General features: G+C 38.3%; 1 protein-coding gene and 3 pseudogenes across 1 annotated transcript; 2 read left to right on the forward strand and 2 right to left on the reverse strand.

Annotated features, from left to right (window-relative positions):
* Nucleotides 1-1,156: 1,156 nt before the first annotated feature.
* LOC113356105 lies at nt 1,157-3,550 on the forward strand (annotated as a pseudogene).
* Nucleotides 3,551-6,037: 2,487 nt separating this feature from the next.
* On the reverse strand, nt 6,038-6,848 carry LOC113359418 (L10-interacting MYB domain-containing protein-like). The gene is made up of 2 exons (XM_026603057.1): nt 6,516-6,848; nt 6,038-6,385 (listed from the first exon to the last, which is right to left on the reverse strand). The coding sequence occupies exons 1-2, from the start codon at nt 6,846-6,848 to the stop codon at nt 6,038-6,040; spliced, it is 681 nt and encodes a 226-aa protein (XP_026458842.1).
* A 1,450-nt stretch (nt 6,849-8,298) lies between these two features.
* On the reverse strand, nt 8,299-14,664 carry LOC113359419 (annotated as a pseudogene).
* A 172-nt stretch (nt 14,665-14,836) lies between these two features.
* LOC113356106 lies at nt 14,837-23,582 on the forward strand (annotated as a pseudogene).
* The last annotated feature ends 387 nt before the right edge of the window (nt 23,583-23,969 follow it).

Raw genomic sequence — 23,969 nt, forward strand, 5'->3', positions numbered from 1 at the left:
TTGACTTAAAAATTTATTTCGATTAATTTGAGGAAAAAAAATTGTTTCTCAAACTGTAACGGCTGGGAGTTCACACTTTTCCAACCGTGAATCTCACATTACGGTTGGGAAAACACATGTTTCCCAGCCGTAAGCTATGTTTTTCTGGCCATCAGTTGGGAGTTTTTGTCGACCCATCCGTTAAAATAATTTACGGCTGGTAAATATTTTATTCCAGCCGAAATCAGTTTATGATGTTTTTGGTTTTCAGAACCAGTTACGGCTGGGAAAACCCAGCCGAAATTTTTGTTACGGCTGGGAAAACCAGCCTTAATTGGTTCTAAAAACAAAAATAACCATAAAATTGATTTCGGCCAGGAGTTGTTTATTTCCCCGCCGTAAATATAAAATACGGCTTGGAACACCATTATTTCCCAACCGTTTTTCGTTTTACGGTTGGGTCGACAATTTATCCCAGCCGAAAACCAAGCCGAAGTGCAGTTAAGGATGGGAAAACCTAGCCGTAATTTTGATTCACGATTGGGAATCTAAGAACTCCCAGCCGTAAATGCTTTCAGAAACTGTTTTTTTTTACCCGAAATTCATCGAATTGGATTTTTTTAACCATTTAAAACAAAAGTAAATAGTGGATTTTATTAGTTTTTTCTTTTTATGATGATCATCATCTTTATCATGATCTTTGAATGATAAGGGGAAGGAGAAGAAAATAGTTTTGGGTTTTTTTGATGATCATCATCCTCATCATGATGAAATTATGCTCATCATCTTTTCACAATTTATGAATGAGAAGAGAAGGATGGGGAGAAGATAATAGATTAAGTTTTTTATTTTTTATGATCTTCATCATGATGAAATCATGATCACCATGATTGTAAATGAGAAGGAGAAGGTGAAGAAGAATGAGAAGATTAAAGATTAAAGTTTTTTTTTTTATGAATAGTGAAATTTAAGGGATAACCTCATTGCTATTCATGACCCTCAAAAGCCCCCAAAATCCATTGACTTTCAAAGACCCAATAATAGGGTTCTTTCTTTATGGCTTCCCGAAGATTCCTAACCCCGTAACGGAAATAACGTCATTGGCATTCTCTTTATACCTTGCCTATTACAAAGTCCTATAAATAGATATAAATGTCTCAATAAATCCAACTGCCTTTATCGATATTTTCTTCTCTGCCCATCCCTAACCCATCCCTAACCCTAATCTCTTTTCATTCCGTTTCTAATTGACAAAGATCATCAATTCTTAATCCCCGTCTCTCACCCAAGGTAAGCGTTTGCTGTTGATTATGCGGATATACAATTTCTCTGTTTCTGCATGAATTAGGGCTCTTTCGTTATGATGTTTAGTTTTGATTTTGAATACTTGATGTTTTCTTTTGATATTGATTAGGTTATTATCTCAATTATATATGTATTTGCCTCTACAATTCGGTGTTGTTGGATTTGATTGTTTTGTTTGAATCTTAATATGGTTCAGTAGTCTGATTTGATGATTCGGTCTGTTATATTTACTGTATTTCAACAAGGGATTCGTCTTTGATCGTAAGACTTATTGTTGTTTTGGTTTTGATTGAATGGCGATTGTGTTAGATTCTGATATGATTCAAGATTAGGTTAATGTTTTGTGCATGTAATTTAGTGTGATTCTGGGATAGTTCATATTGATTACCTGGATCGTAAAACTAAGATCTATAATATTTTATCTCTAATCTCGATTTCATCATATTGGACATAGGTAACATGAAAATCAGAAATTTGAAAAGTGGATACTAGAAAATACACAGCTATTGTTTTGATCTAATGATGATTATTATTATGTTTTGATTTAATGATGATTATTATTAGATTCCGTTTGAAGATTAGGATTTTTATATGCTATGATTTGAGCACCTCTTGTAATTATATTGACAATGCTTAGGAATCTTTGCCATCGGTTTAGACTAATTCTCTGTGTGGATTATGTAGTGTGGTTTTGGATTAAAAATTTCTTATGGATTACTTAGACTGGATGGTAATTGTTTAATGCAGATGCAGATATTCGTGAAAACTCTAACTGGGAAGACCATTACTCTTGAGGTTGAAAGTTCTGACACCATTGACAATGTTAAAGCCAAGATTCGGGATAAGGAATGAATTCCCCCTGATCAACATAGATTGATCTTTGCTGGTAAATAGATTGAAGATGGAAGAACTCTTGATGATTACAACATTCAGAAAGAATCTACTCTCCATCTTGTGCCACGTCTTCATGGTGGTATGCAGATCTTCGTTAAGACTTTAACTGGGAAAACCATTACTCTTGAGGTCGAAAGTTCCGACACTATTGACAATGTAAAAACAAAGATTCAGGATAAGGAGGGAATTCCCCCAGACCAACAGAGATTGATTTTTGCTTGTAAACATCTCGAAGATGGCAGGAATTTAGCTGATTACAACATCCAGAAAGAGTCTAGTCTCCATCTTGTCCTTATACTTCGTGGTCGTATGCAGATATTTGTGAAGACCCTTACTAGAAAAACCATTACCCTTGAAGTGGAAATCTCTGACACAATTGATAATGTGAAGGCGAAAATTCAGGATAAGGAAGGAATTCCTCCAGATCAACAGAGATTGATTTTTTCCGGAAAGCAACTTGAAGATGGACGTACACTAGCTGATTACAATATCCAGAAGGAGTCTACACTTCATTTGGTGCTGCGTCTCAGGGGAGGAATGCAGATTTTTGTGAAGACCCTTACTGGTAAAACTATTACCCTTGAAGTGGAAATCTCTGACACAATTGATAATGTGAAGGTGAAAATTCAGGATAAGGAAGTTATCCTCCTGATCAGCAGAGATTGATTTTTGCGGGCAAGCAACTTGAAGATGTCCGTACACTCGCTGATTACAATATCCAGAAGGACTCAAAACTTCACTTGGTTCTTCGTCTACGTGGTGGTATGCAGATTTTCGTTAAGACCCTTACTGGGAAGACGATCACATTGGAGGTAGAGAGTTCTGACACCATTGATAATATGAAGGCTAAGATTCAGGATAAGGAAGGGATTCCTCCATATCAGCAAAGATTGATTTTCGCAGGGAATAACCTTAGCGGATTACAATATCCAAAAGGAATCAACACTTCACTTGGTTCTTCGTCTACGTGGTGGTACGCAGATTTTCGTTAAGACGCTTACTGGGAAGACAATCACATTGGAGGTTGAGAGTTATGATACCATTGACAATGTGAAAGCAAAGATTCAAGATAAGGAAGGGATTCCACCTGATCAGCAGAGGTTGATTTTTGCTGGAAAGCAATTGGAAGATGGAAGAACTCTTGCTGATTACAACATTCAGAAAGAATCCACTCTTCACCTTGTCCCGCGTCTTCGTGGTGGTCGTCAGAGTGGAAATATGTTTTTTACTTTTCCCTCACACTGTTTAGTTGGTTCTATTCTAGTTCTTTTATTTCTCATCTTCAAAGTATGATATGTTACTGTCAACACTAGGGTTTGGTTTAAGGTTTCGTGGAATCTAAGTATAAACACTTCATTGTGCTTTTCTTGAATGTAAATCAGGATCATTTTTCCTCTTTTATATTCTTTTTTGCTTTGAGTACCCTCTTTGGCAGCCAAGAGAGGGTACATTTGTTGGGCATGGGCAGTCTTTCCTGTAATTGCTCAAGAAAACAGCCAGAAATCACTACACAGTCACTACATAATTCACTGTGTTTTGTACTCCCTCCGTCCCACTGTTAAGTAACCTAGTTTAAGTTTGCACAATTTTTAAGGCACGTAAGGAAAAAAGTACTTTTAAGTATTTTTTACAATTATACCCTTATGGATAATAACTAGTGAAATTTAGAAATGATTTATCTCTCAAACTACTCCATGGATGTTCGCAAATTTTATTAAAAACATTTTATAAACATGCCTATCAAATTATGCATATTTCTTATATTTTTTATAATTAACTAAACGGTCCGCGAGTTAAAACCCCAAAGATGTCACTATCCATACACAAAAACTCCAACAAAACAAATTGTTCACAAAAACCCCATTTAATATAATTGGTCTATATTACCCTCTTAGTTTAAATCACCCCAACAAAAACAAAAATCAACCCCACTTTAATTCTTATTATATTGTCACCACCAACAAGCAACGCCACCTTCTACCACCGCCACCGACCACCACTGTCGCCGCCGCCACCGACCACCACCGCCGCACCACCTCCGACCGCCGCCGCCACCTCCAATCGTTGTCGCCGCCTCCGACCGCCACCAACCACCACCGCCGCCGCCACCACCGAACACCACCGCCACCTCCGACCGTCACCGCCGACCACCACCGCCACCTCTGACCACCACCGCCGCCACCGACCACCACCGCCACTACTGACCAAAATTTAGATGAAACCGATTTTGGTTTCATCATAAATCCGATGAAACCGATTTTGGTTTCATCATAAAATAATATGAAACCCTAATTGGTTTCATCAGAATTCAACTACAAGAAAAATTCAACAAGGATCTTATGTTGCAGTTCTCTTGGATATAGCAACATCACAACAACACAGATCCATGCTCTATGCTACAACACATATTATCAACTGCCAGCACCACCATTGTCGACCACCGCCGACCACCACCGACTAAAACCAGCAACATCGCCAACACTCGCCGACGACCACCACCACCACTGACCAAAAATTAGATAAAACCGATTTTGGTTTCATCATAAATACGATGAAACCGATTATGGTTTCATCATAAATAAGATGAAACCATAATTGGTTTCATCAGAATTCATCAGTAGTTGCACTTCATTTAAGCTTCATTTCTTCTCTAGTTTACAACATCATCTGCTATAACTCAGCTCTACTTTCATCCTCCGTCTATCCATAACAGCACCATCTACTTCATTGACCATCTTCTTCTCATTCTTGTAGCCCTAGCCAAGACAGCAACAACACAGCAACACAGATCCATGCTCTATGCTACATCAAAAATCAATATGTTACATATTTAGCTCCTAAATCATCATAACTAAATCTTAAACATGAACATGACTTTGTTCCTTAGACTGGTGCAACATACTCATTTACCAACAAGAACAACCAACCTTCCACTATGTCTTTCAAAAATAAAAATGTTCCTTCTTTACGACCAAAGTCTAGCAATTAACGAGCTAATTATAACTAAAGGAGACATAAACACAACTCTTTCTTCGTGGAACCACCCTCTCCTAGGTTAACATAATAAGATTATCTTTCTATATTTTTCTTTATTTCGGGATTACTCTAAGTAAGTAACTAGCTATTTCCCATCACTCAATCGTGAGTGTAAATTGTGTACCCATGCCCATGATGCTTAGCCTATTTGCTTTACTTCATACCAATTCATATGTTACTGACTATAAACAAATGATTAAAAGAAAAAAAAAAACAAGCTATACGGATAAAATAGACATCGTACTTGCATTCCAAGCAGTCCTTCAATGAAATTTTAACTGGTTTCATGTCCAATTGTTTGACAGAAGGTGCAATCACCACTTGGTTCTGTAAAAACAAAAACAGGAATTAGTCAAAAAAAATCATTTGATATAACAATTAGAAATCAATAAAATTCTTATTGAAACTAAAGTCACCACCACCTGGGATGTCTCCTGCTTCTTAGCAGTCGTAGTCCCATTAGAGAGACTATGCAAGCCTTTGATGGTGCGATGTAATCATTGAGATCACTGATTTGTAAAGTTTGTGAGAATTTTGCCGACATATCTGCAGAAATTGAAGAAATAAACACCAAGTTTCCATGAGAATAGCGGTAAATTGACGATTACTGAATAAGAACCACCTCAAAATTATATGACATGACATATCTAATCTTTCTTTTCATCTTCCAATAAATCTAGCGCCTGCACAGAAGTATCATCATCCAAATTTGGTACATCCTCGAGTGCGGACACTAAACTTCCCTCTAAAGATGATGAATTTTTGTTTTCTTCTTTCTTGGTTGCAACATTGTTCACAGCCGCTGCCATTACATGAATTGCATCTACCATTCTCCAGTACTCTTTTTGGTCTTTCTAAAAGAACGTGAATTTGGACCTATTGAAGCTCGAGCCCTTTTTTGAGTATCAGATGTATGCAAGTCCTCAACCTTATCTTTATATGCATATGCATTCTCACTTTGTTCTTGAGTACCGTTTGTAAAACGGTCTGGAGATTGCGTGTTTTCTAAATTTTCATGATCCCTGTCATGCTGGTCATCATCATCGTGCACAGTGTTGTCATTCCAACAGCGCCTATACCTTCCATTGGCCCGATTATCCCCAAATATATCAGCTAAATCATCAAAGTGTGGAAGCGACTTTGTCCTCCAGCATTTGACATCAGGATGCTTCTGCAATTGAAATTATTGAATTGTCTTATTAGCATACTAGACTCCTCAGTTGAAACAAATACACCACATCTCATCAATACAAAACGAAAAATCCAAATTCATTCAATTGTTACAGAATAACATAACACACCTTGATATATTCATCCCATACAACATCATCAGCAACCACAACTTCTCGCGACTGGTCCCATCCAAATCCACTTTGACCTCTAAGAGTAATTACAGCAACATAGTTTTTCTTCAAAGTTTTCATACGGTTTTTCAACACATCCTTGGTAAAAGAAGAACCAAAACTCTTCCTGAAATTATCGACAATGTGCGTCCAAGCATGTTTGCTGAACTGACCATCAAGTAGTTGTCCTTCATGTACTTGGTCTGCCATTAGACCCATGAAAAGTCGATCCATGGGAGGAGTCCAAGTTGTCCTTCCAGTTTGGGGGTTGGATGATTGATCACTCCCCATACTCTATAATTAACCGACTATGTAAGCTATTGCTAAACAAACTCTTCATGAAAGTTAATAATGGCCACGCAACACAATATGGTCTCATTACTGGATTCTATAACCTGAAAACTTGGGCAGAGAGCTAATAATTACTCAAACAAAGCTTGTCATGAGCATAATGAATTAATGAAAACAAAAACACAAGCTAGTCTTGCTCACTTACTGATTCAACCAAATATAAAAGTTTCTTTCCCAAATTGGGTATATTATTCTAACTTGGATCTATTAGATGTTCGTTATAGAATTAACAACCACTATCAACAGATGTTCATTACAAATTTAACAATCACTATCAAAACCTAAATTATCAAACTATGAAGATGATATCAGTAACATGCAATTGAAAAAAATCAAAAGACAACATACACAATAATACGAAGAATGATAAATGTTCATGCATAAATAAAGATGATAAGGAAAAGAAAGAGGATGAAGATGGTACCAGCAACTTGCAATTGATTCGTAGCAAACCCTCTGTAAAAGAAAATCCCAATCAGATTTGCTTGATAACAAATTGAATCATAGAAATTGTAAAAAAACCCAAATCAGATTTGCTTGATAACAAATATATTCATAGAAATTGTAAAAAACCCAAATCAGATTTGCTTGATAACAAATTGAATCATAGAAATTATTATGTGTTAAAATAGATTAGAAAAGAAGAATACCTTGTACAGATTTCATGTAGAAACGATGAAGATTCACATCAGTATATATATACAGAATAAAAGGTATGAAAAACCTTATCGTGGGTTTAGTAGTGGTGATATACTGGTGTTCGTGGGTTCGATGATGGAATTGTGCTATTCTATTCTTGGCGAGGAGTTGGGGGTGGTGATGTTTACGGTGGTGGAAATGGTGTTGGTGGTGAAGGAATTGAAGGAGGCGGAGGAGGGTGGTGGTAGTGGTGAGATACGGACGTGTAGTGGTGTGTCGGGGGAGAATAAAATTATTGTTGGTCTTCGTGGAGATCCATTGTTGCTGCTGGTGATGATGGTGGTGGGAGAAGGAGACGGAAGAAAGAAAAAAAAGAAATCAGAGAAGAAGGAGAAAAGGTCAAGGGCATGTTTGTCTTTTTTTAAAGTAACAAAAATTAAATTTACACATTATTATTTGGCCTGGGGTTTTTGTCCCAGTTTTATTTGAAACGGTTTTTATTTGGTAGAAATAATATGACCGGTTTTTTCTTATCACTAGTTTGTTCACCTAGGGGTTTTGTCACTAATTTTGTTAACTAAAAGGATAATTTTAGAAAAATCTCCTTGTTTAGTGATATAGGTCACTTATTAGGGGGACAAAATCTAAAATCAAGTAGGTCACTTAATAAAGGGACGGAGGGAGTATCAAGTAAGGTAACCAGACAGATTCACTGCACCTAACTTGTTATTTTTTTATATAAATTAGAAAGTTACATGTGGTTTCTGAAAATTAATTGAGGAACAAAATTAAAGAACAGCTTGTTAAGAGGTGCATCAAGCTCAAACCGTCTAGGTAAATCAGGATTTGCTAAGAACAAACATCCAAAAGCAACTAGATCAGTATGATTTTCTTCGATTGCCTTGTTACCTTCTTTCCTGTTATAAGCTCCAGCAACAATGAAAGATCTCTTAAAAGCCCGTCTCATGGGTAAAAGACTGTGAGGGTTCTTAAAACATTTTCAATGGTGATCATCCTTGGCTCAACCACATGAAGATATGTAATTTCATACTTGTTCAATGATTCAGCCATGTAAAGGCCTAGGGAATTCGGGTATGAATCTGCTGAGGGTTCTTAAAACATTTTCAATGGTGATCATCCTTCGATGACTTCTAGAGCGAAACGGCAACGCTTTTCTATGCTCCCACCGTATTCATCTGTCCGGTAATTAACTTGGTCCTTCATGAATTGATCAATAAGGTATCCATGTGCACCATGGATCTCAACTCCATCAAAACCTACATATATCGAGCATGTTCCATTTTCAGTTAGTGTACATTTTTCTCGTTCATTCCTCGTTCGAAAAGCAAAAGGTCACATTACCAGCTTCAATTGCATTCCTTGCAGCAAGTCTATAATCATTGATAACTTGTGGAATTTCATCGACACTTAATCTCCGAGGAGGCATACAATCCCCTGATTCCGCTCGAGCATTTCCAGGTTTTACTCCCTTGTCAGTTAGAAATCGGAGCTTGTCCATTTGTCTGATAATCTAGTCACATAAAAATGAAAATGTTATCTTCATTGCAACCCTCCTTTCCTGTTTCGATGAGTTGATAACAAGAAGTAATAAAGTACCATTAGACGAAACCCTCCCCACATGCCATAGCTGGCAGAAAAACATTCCACCCAGATAGAACTCCTAGGTCAAAGGGTTAACTACTAGGTTTTAACTTAAAGAGAAGAGAAACAAGGTGACGAGGTTAAACAAGACAGTTTCAATTAATTTCAATATATTCAGAATATACAGAGACTCAATGCATATATATGCATAACTAACTTGAGGGTTAAGATACTATCTTTCCCAAATAAACACAATTCCCTAATGTACAGAGACTTCCAAATATACAGGTTGAGTTAACTTGAGGGTTAAGTCACGTTGTGTTAACACCCTCCCGCAAGCGTAACGGGTTATCTTGAACCGTAAGCTTGAACCTTAACAGAGAAAACCGATCACTAGAAAGTGGTTTGGTGAATATGTCCGCAATTTGATCTTTAGAGGATATAAAACGGACATCAAGAAGCTTGGAAGCTACTTGATCACGAACAAAGTGATAATCAATTTCTATATGTTTCGTCCGAGCATGAAATATAGGATTAACTGTGAGATAGGTTGCACCAAGATTATCACACCATAATATGGGAGGAGAGCGTGTGGATATACGAAGCTCAGAAATAAGCGACTGAATCCACATAATTTCGGCAGTAGCAATAGCAAGTCCTCGATATTCAGCTTCAGTACTAGAACGAGAAACAGTCTTTTGTTTACGAGCACTCCAAGAAATAATGTTACCACCCAAATAAACACAATATCCACTTGTAGAACGACGATCATCAAGAGAACCAGCCCAATCAGAATCAGTATATGCACTGAAAGATAATTGTAGAGAAGGGGATGGCTTAAGGAGTATACCAAATGCACTTGTATGCTTGAGGTAACGAAGAATACGTTTAACTAATCCCCAGTGAAACTCTGTAGGAGCATGCATAAATTGACAAACCTTATTGACAGCAAACGCAAGATCCGGACGAGTAAAAGTTAAATATTGCAAAGATCCAACAATGCTACGATATTCAGTAGCATCTGTTAATAAAGTGCTACGATCAGAGGAAACATCACCAGAAGTGCTTAGCGGAGTAGTAATTGGTTTAACGCCATCCATTTTTAATCGAATAAGAAGATCTTGAGCATAACGATGTTGCGAGAGAAAGAGCCCCGAAGAAGTACGAATTGCCTCAATCCCAAGAAAATAGGATAATTAACCAAGATCTTTAATTGCAAATTCTTGCTGCAAACGAGAGAGAATAGAGGAAATACCTGCAGTACTAGAGCCAGTGACAATGATATCATCCACATACACCAACAAATAGATCACACCATGAGTCCCAGTATGAATAAACAAGGACGAATCACACTTGGAAGTGACAAAACCAATTTGCAACAAAAATTGCTAAGTCTGTGATACCACGCACGAGGAGCCTGTTTAAGTCCATAAAGAGAACGATGTAATTTGCAAACATGTGTAGGAAAACGAGAATCAACATAACCTGGAGGTTGTTTCATATAGACTTCCTCTTGAAGTTCTCCATGAAGAAAAGCATTCTGCACATCAAGTTGATGAATGGGCCAATTGGAGGATAAAGCCAATGTAAGAATAATACGTATAGTGCATGGTTTAACAACCGGACTAAACGTTTCAGAGTAATCAATTCCTTCTTGTTGATTGTATCCTTTGGCAACTAAGCGAGACTTACGACGTGCAATGGTACCATCTGGATTACGCTTGATTCGAAAAACCCACTTACAACCAATAACATTCATAGAGGGATGATACGGGACTAAAGACCAAGTACCATTTCGAAGTAATGCATTGACCTCATCGTCGGAGGATGTACGCCAGTCAGGGTCCTTATGAGCTTGAGAAATATAAGACGGTTCAAGAACGGAATCACAGATGAGAGCATAACGTGAATTTGGTTTGAAAATACCGTCTCTAGCTCTTGTAGTCATCGGGTGTGTAACAGGGGAAGCATCTGTTGAAGTTACAGATTGAGCAGCAGAAGAAGACGGCAACAATAACTGAGAGTCGGACGAATCAGGAACAGGAGACAATGAATCGACAGCATCAGGTGTTGGCGACAGCGGAAGACTAACAGCAGGTGACGGCTGAGAATGAGAGACAGAAACCGGCAACGGATGATTAGAGAAGGATGTTGTCGGCTGAGAAGTAACAGCAGGTGTGACAGCTGATGATTGGAGACAGAGACAGACGGCTGATGATTGGAGACAGAGTTTGGCGGATGATGATTGGAGACAGAGTTTGGCGGCTGATGATTGGAGACAGAGTTTGGCGGCTGATGATTGGAGACAGAATTTGACGGCTGATGATTGGAGACTGGCGGCTGATGATTAATAGGCACTGACGACGGCACAAAATTATGAAGAGCAGACAAGGGAAGAATTACATGTGAAGAAGTCGACGACGGCGAAGGTGACGACACGGATGCAAAGGTAAAGGTAGTCTCATCAAAAACAACATGTCGACTGATGTATATTCGACCCGTAGGAATATGAAGACACTTATAACCCTTATGAGAGGGGCTATAGCCAATAAAAACACATGGAGAAGACAAAGCATCCATCTTATGAGACCTATACGGACGCAAGTGAGGATAACATAGACAGCCAAATACACGAAGAGAAGTGTAATCAAGTGAAATACCAAAAAGAGCTTCATATGGAGAAGAATTATTAACAGAAGTCGAAGGGACACGATTCATCAAATAACAGGCAGTGTAAAAGGAGTCATACCAATAGGAAGACGGCACAGAGGCCATGTTAAGAATAGTAAGACCAGTTTCACGAATATGACGATGACGACGTTCAACCAAACCATTTTGTTCAGAAGTATGTGGACATGAAAAACGATGAAAAATTCCAAGTTCTTGAATATGTGGAGTGAGTTTGCGATATTCAGCAGCATTATCAGATTGAAATATTTTTATCTTTCGACCAAAAAGATTTTCAACATGCTTTTGAAATAAGAAAAATATAGAGAAAACATCAGATTTTTGAGACATAGGAAACATCCAAGTAAAACGACTATACGCATCAATGAATATAATATAATATTTATATCCTTCATTAGATAAAACATGAGAGGGTCCCCATACATCGGAGAGAATTAAATCTAATGGATTCAAATAAACTGTTGTACTGGATTGAAAAGGTAATTTATGACTTCTATGCTCATGACAAAAAGAACAAAAACTGATAGTTTGATTTGAAACTGGAAGAGAAAACTGAGAAATAACTTTGCGAACTGTGCGCATCATTGGATGACCCATTCTAGCATTCCAGGCTTGTACTAGCACGTTCTCCTATGTAAGCCTGAGGAACTGGAGATGAAACATCAAGTTGATAGAGACCACCCTTCCTAATGACGCGAAGAAGAATCTTCCCGGTACATCGATCCCTCACAAGACAAAAATTTGGATGAAATTCAAATAAGACATTGTTATCAGTAGTGAAACGAGAAACAGATAAGAGATTATGAGAGATTTTGGGTGTAAAGAGAACATTACGAAGCTGCAACTTACGGTTGGGAGTCCCTAAAATTGAGGAACCAACATTAGAGATTGGTATAGAAGAACCATTACCCATCTGAATTTGATCAGGGCCAGTATACTCAGTAGGAAATTGAAGACGAGAGAAATCATTGGTAATGTGATCTGTAGCACCACTATCAGGCGTCCAACAAGGTGATGATGAAAACCCAGGTCCATAAGCAGCATAAGTCCGAGGTGCAGAGGATGGTGGTTGACGCTTAGGTGGTCGAAAACTCTTGTCATAACGATTCCAGCAGTCTTGGGCTTCATGATTTTTACGCCCACAAAGTTGACAACGAGGAGAAGAAGAATCAGAGATCATAGGCCCACGTTGATTGTCAGGTGAAGCAGGCCCACGTTGATTCTGAAAACGAGCAGGCTGAGATGAACCAGGCCCATGGTGATTTTGATTTCTGTTGTTACCAGTAGAGCGAAAGGAAGAGAACTGAGAGTTGGGTGATGAAGATGATCCAGATGATGAAGAAGAATGATACGAAGATTGTCGATTCTGGGCAGCGAGATTAGCAACTGGTTGAGAGTTGGAAAGCTTTGTCTGTTGATCAATACGTAGTTCAAATGTCAGGAGAAAAGTGAGAAAATCTTCAACAGACAACGAACTCATCGTGGTGGTTAGTGATGTGACAATAGCATCATAAGTACTGTCCAAGCCAACTAAGAGACAATGACGAAACTCTTTGTCTGTGACAATGGTATCTGCTGCTGCCAAGCTATCCACAAGATCACGAGCACGGTCTATGTACTGACGCATAGTTTGAGAACCTTTACGTAATGCTCGCAGTTCACAGTGAAGATGATGAACTTGAGCATCAGATTTAGAGCCATAAAGAGATTCCAGAGATGACCAGATTTCTTTAGACGTTGTTAATCGATGGACATGACGAAAAGTAGCCGGGGTAAGAGAAGAAAACAGCCAACTAACTAAGAGTTTATCCTGTTTTCTCCAGGAAAGATAGGCAGGATTTGGGAGATCAGCAGTAAGAGTTTCTGTTGGGCATGGGGTTGCACCAGTGACATAACCATCCAAGTCATGTCCCTGAAGGTAAGGAAGAAATTGAGCACGCCACAGGGAGTAATGGGTGTCGTCTAGCTTTACGGTGATCATGTGATGTGGCTGAGAGAACTGAAAGGAAGACATCGTAAAGGACTGCAGGGAAGACAAGGTAGAGTTGATTATAGCAGAAACTGTAGAAGAGGCTGTAGAAGATGTGGTTGATGATTCTGTCATGACTAAAATATGATCGACTAATCTACTGATACCAAGATAGAACTCCTAGGTCAAAGGGTTAACTACTAGGTTTTAACTTAAAGAGAAGAGAAACAAGGTGACGAGGTTAAACAAGACAGTTTCAATTAATTTCAATATATTCAGAATATACAGAGACTCAATGCATATATATGCATAACTAACTTGAGGGTTAAGATACTATCTTTCCCAAATAAACACAATTCCCTAATATACAGAGACTTCCAAATATACAGGTTGAGTTAACTTGAGGGTTAAGTCACGTTGTGTTAACACACCCTTTTCATGGACTGCTTTCACAATTGGTTTCCATGCTTCCACTTGTTCCTTGGTCCAAATTCCAGGCGTTCTAGGATACCTGCAAAAAATGATCATACATATATCTCTCAATTCCAGGAAACACCAAGCTAAAATTAGTAGAACTTCCAATGGACAAAAACTAAGATAGATTGATTGATGATTTCGTAGAAAATACCCAAGGGAAGTTTCGGATATAGCAGTGGCTTCTGAAATGAGAAATCCACCATCTGTGGTTCTCTGAGAGTAGTACAAGATGGCATGTGGTTGCGGAAGGTAGGTAATCGTAAGATCTTAACCTTCCTAACGGTGCCAATACAACTCCGTGAGAAAGCTGAAAATTCATTAGAGGTATTCTCTCCATGGCATTATCTTGTCTTTCTTTTGCTGATTCCATTTTTCTCTTAACACCTTCTGGACTTGTGTTGCTTTTCTCTTTCAGCTTCTCTATTTATAGTCCGATTCTCTGGTCAATTTTCAATCTTCAGTCAATAATAACTAAACTTGCTGCCCAAACTTTCCAACATTTTAAGTATTTTGATTTCGATCCTTGATTTTTCTTCTTTATTTCCATGTGCAACGTGTTGCTATTCTTCTTCGGGATTTTTCTCTTTTACCACCATATGCACACATGCAAATCAAATGAAAGTTTTGGTTCCTCTACGGCTCTACTTCCGTAATCCCCTTTGCTTTCTATACTAACAGTCGCACAAGTCACAGCCCAATGTTACGGAAAACCCGTTTCTACGAAGAAGATGCGAGATTCGAACTCGCAACACTCTCTCCATTCCCAGTTATGAACCCTGAATCCGCCCAAGCATTTCAGTTTCAACTTACTTGTGAGATCTCTGTACTGTGAGTCCTGTTACCTCTTTTCAATCAGCTCAAATCATCGTTGATTCAAGCTATGGCTCGTCTGGTAAGAGTATAAGACTATCTTAACAGTTAGACTGATTTAGTTACGGTATTTCCTTAACAAATCACGGTATTTCCTTAACAAATCTCTTGAGATTTCATTATTGTTAATTGCGTTTTAGTTTCTTATGGATTCTAATCACAGTAATTTTCCCTGATTAGATTTGATTTGACGCCCAATTAAAGTATGATGATTGACTTAGCTGAAAAAAAGATAAAAAATTATGTATTTCAATTAGCCTTAGCAAATGAGATTAGATTTAGTGTCAAAGTTCAAAAATCACTGTTTAAGATATGTCTCCGCTGGTAATTTTTACTGTGTTTTGTTTGAAATTGGTGTGAGATTGGAACAGCTTAACTGGATTTCATCTAGGCTTCTTTTGCATTCATTTATAGTTGTTTGCCCAAACTGTGTTGTAGATTTTACATGGGTCCGGCACAAATAAAAATGTCTTGAAGGGGCGAATTACAGCAGAATACAGTGGTGTTGATATCGAAGTGGTCCAGAATGCCACACAGACTCCAGAGTTTCTTAAGATGAACCCAATTGGAAAGGTACATTGTTATTGTCTAGTGAGAAAATTGTACTTATTTTCACACTTGTCTTCATTCGTGTTGCTTGTTGGTTGTAGGTTCCTGTTCTGGAAACTCCGGATGGTCCCGTTTTTGAGAGTAACTCAATAGCACGATATGGTGAGGCACCCCTCTTCCTTTCAGAACTTAGGGATGATGGCTTTGCAAACCTGTATGCAATTTACTATTTTCTGCTTTTACTTCAGTTGCTCGCTTGAAGGAAGACAATCCTCTCTTTGGTTCATCCTTGATTGAATATGTAAGGCATAGGTTTCCAGAGGGGTTGTTTCTTAATCTTCTTCTTTTCGTCATTTATCTCAGTTTGATAATTGATGTGCAATTCTTTCTGGTAATTGCTTGAAATAGGGTCGTATTGAGCAATGGATTGATTTTTCCTCATTGGAGATTGATGCTAATATTTACCGTTGGTTGTATCCACGATTTGGTCATGCTCCGTATATACCACTGGTTAGTTGAAGCTTCTTTCAGATTTCCATTTTTCCACCTGGACCTCCTTTGCTACTTATGTGCTAGATGAACTTAAGTGCAATGTTTGTTTCCTGTTACAAGGTTGAGGAAGCTACCATTGCTGCTCTAAAGAGGGCGTTGACTGCTCTGAACTCGTATCTTGCTTCTAACACTTATCTGGTTGGTCATGGTATTACGCTTGCTGATATAATCATGACATGCAATTTGGCGATGGGTTTCCGTTATCTCATGACAAAGAGCTTTACTTTGGAGTTCCCCCACGTTGAAAGATATTATTGGACGATGGTTAACCAACCAACTTTCATCAAATTATTGGGCGAGGTAAAGCAGGCTGAATCTGTTCCACCAGTTCCATCTGCAAAAAGTCCTGCTTCGACTAATGAAGCAACAAAAGCGAAGGAAGAAAGTGAACCAAAGACTCAGTCTGGCAAGCCTATAGCAGAAGAAACCCCTGGGGAGGATGAGGCACCAAAGCCTAAGGCAAAGAATCCTCTTGATTTGCTGCCTCCTAGTAAGATGATATTGGATGAGCGGAAGAGGCTTTACTCAAATACCAAAACCAATTTCCGTGAAGTAGCTATCAAAGGTAATATCTTTTCATCTAACTATTAACTTGATACCTACATTGTAATTTGCGCCACCAGGATTGATGTACGATTCCATGTCTAATCAATCCTTACTTGCTGAGACTCCATGATTAGTTATATAAGCTTTCACGAGTAGGTCATGCTCACTACAATCTACTTGAGTGTATAAGGTTCTGCCCCAGTTTTGTCAAACTTCTTAGCCCAGTTTGTCAAACATCTTATAAATTTAAACAGGGTTGATTTGTTAAACAGGGTTGATTTGGCAGTAGTTAAGTGCAAACAAGATAATCTTAACACCCTTGTAATATACTAACATCTTCATGCTCGTCTCAGCAAATACTCTAGAAGTAAAATCCTACAATATATGAACTATACACAGTACACTAGCTTTGGTTGATAGCTAATGCCACATCTGTTAGGATTAATTTAATCTCACAAGACACTAATAGTTCTTTGGATCAACGTAGAACTAAAGAAAACAAAAATAAGATGTACTTAACGAAACAAAGAAAGACACAAGATTTAACGTGGTTCGGCAATATGCCTACGTCCACAAACGGCTACGATCAACTCTTATTAGAACAAATTACAGAGAATTAAACCACAACTATGAGCAGCAGATTGTTGTTCACAAACATCAAACTAATTCTCTATGAACAAACGTTCTAAACCCTAAAATTCTCTAACTGTGAGAATTCTTCTTTAAACTGTTGTGTGTTTTTTTTCCTTAAGACTTGTACACCTCTTTATATAGGTTACAAACTTGTCTTCTAAGTATATGAGTTATACTAGGAAACCTAAAGTTTAACTAAATCAGGAAACCTAGAGTTTAACCAAACTAGGAAACCTTCTGGTTGTACCAAAATCAGGAAACACCTAGACAATTCTAGAATATTCTAGAATCTTCTTAAAACATCGACAACGTCTAACAATTCTCCACCTTGCAGATGTTACCACCAAACTGAGCTTGATCTTCACAAGTTAATCGTAGCCTCAGATGCCCCTAGGCCCTCAACAACGAGCAATATTGATCAAGCTGAGACACCTCTCAAACTTGGCCTTCGGAACGACTTTCGTCAACATGTCTGCTGGATTATTATCAGTATCAACCTTTATAGTTGTACTAATTCGTCATCAACCACTTCTCGAACGTTATGATAACGAATATCAATATGCTTGGTGCGTGCATGATAAACTTGGTTCTTAGCTAAATGAATAACACTTTGACTATCACAGTTCACAACAACACTATGTTGTATAATTCCCAAGTCTTTAACTAAACCACGAAGCCACAAAGCTTCCTTAACAACCTCTGTCATAGCAATGTACTCTGCCTCTGTAGTAGACAATGCTACAATTGGTTGTAACATAGACCTCCAACTAATAGGTCCTCCACTCAATGTAAAACAATACCCCGAAGTGGAACGACACTTATCTCTGTCACCCGCATAATCAGAATCAACAGATCCACAGACCTTCAAATTCTGCTCCTTCTCAAACACTAAACCAATATCCAAGGTCCCTTGAAGATATCTCAAAATTCCCTTCACCGCATACCAATGTGCTCTCCCAGGGTTAGCCATATAACGACTAACTAAACCAACAGCTTGCGCAATATCCGGGCGAGTACAAACCATAACATACATCAAAGAACCTACCGCATTAGCATAGGGAATCTTTGACATAAACTCCTTCTCCTCAGTTGTAGTAGGACATAACTGTTTTGATAACTTAACTGTAGGCGGTATTGGAACACTAATAGCTTTGGAGTTATGCATTCCAAAGCGACGAAGAACCTTCTCAAGATAGGATTTCTGAGTAAGACATAACTTCCCCTTAGATCTATCTCGAGTAATCTCCATACCCAAAATCTTCTTAGCTGGACCCAAATCCTTCGTCTCAAATTCTAAACTCAATTGTTTCTTCAAAACATTAATTTCTGACTTGCTCTTGGCAGCTATGAGCATGTCATCCACATAGAGTAAAAGATAAACAAAACTTCCATCTGAAAATTTCTTAAAGTACACACACTGATCGTATTTAATACGAGTATACTTTTGCTGCAACATAAACGTATCAAACCTCTTGTACCATTGTCTTGGTGATTACGTCAAGCCATACAATGATTTCTCAAGTCGACACACATAATCTTCCTTACCAGCAACTTCATAACCAATGGGCTGTGACATATAAATGTCTTCCTGCAAATTTCCATGCAAGAGTGTTGTTTTGGCATCTAATTGCTCGAGCTCTAAGTCAAACTGCGCCACAAATGCTAAAAGGACTCGGATAAAAGTGTGTTTAACTACCAGAGAGAAAACTTCATTATAATCCACACCTTCCCTTTGTGCATATCCCTTAGCCACTAACCTTGCTTTGTATCGTACACCACTAACAATACCCTTGGAATCTGGAATTCCATCCTTTACCGTATAGACCCACTTGCACCCAATCTTCTTTCGACCCTTAGGCAACTTAACAAGTTCCCAAGTGTGATTCTTGTGAAGAGACTTCATCTCCTCATCCATGGAAGTTTTCCACTCAATGGCATGAGTATTACTCATTGCCTCCTCAAAGGTAAACGGCTCATCCTCAAAAAACAGATAATGCGTAAGACGCATACTCATCAAAACCATAACGGGTTGGTGGATGTCTCTCACGTTGAGACGTCAAGGACGGAATATTCTCAACTTCTTGCTATGTAGATTCCTCACTAGGAACCTCAAACTCAACTTCATCTTCTACAAGAGTTTCTTTTTCTTCATCTATAGTAGATAAACTAAGAACTCTTTGCTCCACCTGCATCGAATCATCTTCAACACCGCTACTACTCTCACTTTCAATTTGAGATTCCCAACCTGTGAACTTCTTTGAATCAAGCATAGATTTCTCATTAAAGGTCACATCACGACTAATTATGAACTTATTCAATTCTGGACACCATAAACGGTATCCTTTCACACCTAATGGATATCCTAAGAAAATTGCTTTCTTAGCGCTAACACCCAACATATCTTCTTTTACATGAAAATAGGCTGGACAACCAAACACCCTTAAATTAGAATAGTTCTCGGAACTACCGGTCCATACCTCCATAGGTGATTTACACTTAATAGTTGTTGATGGTGATCGATTCACTAAATAGCACGCCGTATTCACTGCTTCAGCCCACCAAATCTTGTCTAAACTTGCGTTTGACAACATGCACCGTGCTCTCTCAAGTAGCGTTCGATTCATTCTCTCTGCTACTCCATTTTGTTGTGGTGTACCCTTAACTGTGAAGTGCCTAACGATACCTTGTTCCTCACAAAACTCCTTTAGTGGGTCTTCGATGTATTTACCGCCATTATTGGAACGTATCTTCTTAACCACACGACCAAGTTGTTTCTCTACCATGGTCTTCCACTTCTTAAACACCTCGGTGACTTCATTCTTATGCTTCATGGTGTAAAGCCAAACTCTCCTCGAAAAGTCATCGATAAAGGTCACAAACCACCTAGCACCTCCCTTAGAAACCGTACGAGAGGGACCCCAAACATCTGAATGGATGTAATCTAACATACCTTGTGTGTGGTGTACAGACTGCTCCTACGTTGCTTCCCAAAGATGCAATCCTCACACAAATCAAGCTTGCAAGTCTTCTCACCTCCAAGCAAGCCTTTACTACTCAACACGGACATACCTTTCTCACTCATATGCCCAAGACACATATGCCATAAACGTGTTGACTCCACCTGTTTCTCATCAATTGATTGAGAAACCATAGCTCCACCACAAACTATATCTCCTTGTAGAAAATATAAATTACCATGTCTTTCACCGGTCATCTTCAAACTACCATTGTAGAAGACCTTCAAGAATCCATACTCAACAACATACTTGTATCCAAGAGATTCAAGTATTCCTAACGAAATCAAACTCTTCCTCAAATCTGGAACATGTCTAACCTATGAAAGTGGTGTGATAACACCATGGGAACGAACTTGTACCGTACCAACTCCAACTGTTTTGTAGGCATTAGAATTTCCCATCATAACAGTACCACCATTCACTTCTCCGTAAGTAGTGAAACAATCCTTTGAAGGACACATATGGTACGAGCACCGGAATCAAGCATCCAACCATCATTGAGATAACTTTTTGATGTAACGGTTAACACTTCCTCATCAAAACCACACATTGGGTCTTCTAAAACTTCACTGCTTTCTGCAATAGAAGCAACAATATTCTTTGAATCTGATTTCTCACGTTTCTCATCTCTTGCCTTAAGCTTGAGACAATCAGCCCTAATATGACCTGGTTTATGACAATAATAACACTCAATATTGCTCTTTTTAGAACGATTCTTTGGCTTTGAATTCCTATTACCATTACCATTCTTTCCTCTATCAACAAGCAAGCCCTCGACTTGTGCTTCATCGCTGAACTCTTGCTTCCTTAACGCCTTAGCTTGTAAAGCAGAGACCACGTCATCGAAAACCAACTTCTCTTCATCAACATCGTCTTCATCGGTTTTCCCATTCATCAAATAGTCAACGAAAGAATCATACGATGGAGGCAAAGAACATAATAGTATCATGGATTTATCCGTATCAGAGATAGTGACATTGATATTGGAAAAATCTGAACAGATCTTATTAAACTCATTAATATGATCAATCATAGACTTATCCGTGGACATCCTAAAGGCACGGAGTCTACGCTTCAGGTAAAGTTCTGAAGTCAAATCCTTTTATAAGTAAAGCTTCTCTAACTTCTCCCACAACGTCTTTGCAGAGGTTTCACTCGAAAAGTTATGAGTGATCTCCCTTGACAAACATAAACGAATAGTTGAACACGTCATCAAATCAAGGTCAGCCCACTTCTCATCAGTCCAATCCTTTGGTAACGTTGCTGGCTTCGCTTTGATTGCTTTGATTTGTTTCATACTAACAAGAATATCTTTTACATCAGTTTGCCATGATGTGAAATTATTCTTCCCATTGCATTGGATAATATCAAATCCATGCACCTTCGAAAATCCACTTGATGTAGAACCAGACATCTTCACTTCTAACTATGATCCTCTCCACGCTCACCGCACCACTTGTTAGGATTAACCTCACAAGACACTAATAGTTCTTTGGATCAACGTAGAACTAAAGAAAACAGAAATAAGATGCACTTAACGAAACAAAGAAAGACACAAGATTTAACGTGGTTCGGCAATATGCCTACGTCCACAAACGACTACGATCAACTCTTATTAGAACAAATTACAGAGAATTAAACCACAACTATGAGCAGCAGATTGCTGTTCACAAACATCAAACTAATTCTCTATGAACAAACGTTTTAAACCCTAAAATTCTTTAACTGTGAGAATTCTTCTCTAAACTGTTGTGTGTGTTTTTTCCTTAAGACTTGTACACCTATTTATATAGGTTACAAACTTGTCTTCCAAGTATATGAGTTATACTAGGAAACCTAAAATTTAACTAAATCAGGAAACCTAGAGTTTAACCAAACTAGGAAACCTTCTAGTTGTACCAAAATCAGGAAACACCTAGACAATTCTAGAATATTTTAGAATCTTCTTAAAACATCGACAACTTCTAACAACATCTTCAACCGGTATTGTCTTATTAATCTAGAAGCCCTACTTGTGCCTTAAATATGGCCTATTTATGGTTCCGAGTTTGCGCATTTATCTATTCCCGTCGTTGGGTTTTCCTTCGAGAGCAGACTATGTAGCTGATTGTGCTGAGATGTAATATGAAAGGGGTCTTCTCTGCATGGTTAATATAAAAAAAGATGCATATAGTTTGTTTGCTTTTTGTTACTGTCTTTCTCTAGAATGATTCTTCATATTTGGCGTTTCATTTATTTTGCAGGATTTTGGGACATGTATGATCCAGAGGGATACTCTCTGTGGTTCTGCGAATACAAATACAATGAGGAGAACACCGTCTCTTTCGTCACATTGAACAAGGTCGGTGGTTTTTTGCAGCGTATGGATTTAGCCGCAAATATGCATATGGAAAAATGCTTATCATAGGTTCAGAGGCGCCCTTTAAAGTGAAGGGATTGTGGTTGTTCCGTGGGCCAGAGATACCCCAGTTCATTATGGATGAATGCTATGATATGGAACTGTACGAGTGGACAAAGGTTGATATTGCTGATGAAAACCAGAAGGAAAGGGTGAATCAGATGATTGAAGATCAAGAACCTTTTGAGGGGGAAGCATTGTTGGATGCCAAGTGTTTCAAGTGATGCGTTGCTTGTTCATATCTTTCCTGGATTCTGGAGAAAGCTAAGTATTACGTTCCTCTGAGAGTAACTATATTTCTTGGTGTTATTTTTGAGGTTTGTGTGTGATATTGGTAGTTTAGTTTTGTGTAGTTCTATTGTTTGGCCTGGAGCTGTGTTGTTGTTTTTTGCAGACTTCTCTAGCATATGTATCGCGTGCATACTGGGGAGGAAGAAAAGTAGTGGTTAGTTGAGTAAATTTTGGTTTTAGGATAACAAAAACAAATTGGAGGTGCATAATCGACATGCCTTTTTTTTTTTTTTTTACTTTTGGGTCCAAGGGGCACATCAATGATGAGGGAATGCAGGAATTTTTGTTGTGCTTGGGCCGTGTTTAAACTGCCGTTGTTTAGCTTTGGCAAGCAAACTTTCCCTACGCCAATGCAACTAGGATCCAACTTGGGACTTCTTGGTACAACCTCCAAGTCTCTAACCGAGCTAACTGTGAAACAGTCGCATTGTGTGATGGACCTATTTAACTGTACATTGGCTACAAAACTATAATGTAAGTTTTTAACATTAACTAAAAGTCAAAAAAATAATTGTGATTTCATTTCTAATAGTTTGGATGCTTAATTGGGGGCCTGGAAAATAATTGGGAGCCTCACCAAATTTATACCCACACCAGAAAAGTAAGGGGGCTTTCAAAATGATGGTGAAAATACCATTTTACCCTTCTATAAAAGCTAACCCTAAAATCCTATTAACACTTAAGATAGGCCTCCCAATTTTCATTCCAACCCAAAACTCTTCTTCTTCTCCTCCCCTCCCTCTCCCTATTGTCTCCATTTTCTCCATTAACGACTGTGGAGAAAAAAAATTCATCCAATTTATAATTGCAGTTTCAGAAAAAAAAAAGGT

This window comes from Papaver somniferum, chromosome 3 (genome assembly GCF_003573695.1).
Source record: "Papaver somniferum cultivar HN1 chromosome 3, ASM357369v1, whole genome shotgun sequence".
Taxonomy (NCBI): Eukaryota; Viridiplantae; Streptophyta; class Magnoliopsida; order Ranunculales; family Papaveraceae; genus Papaver; species Papaver somniferum.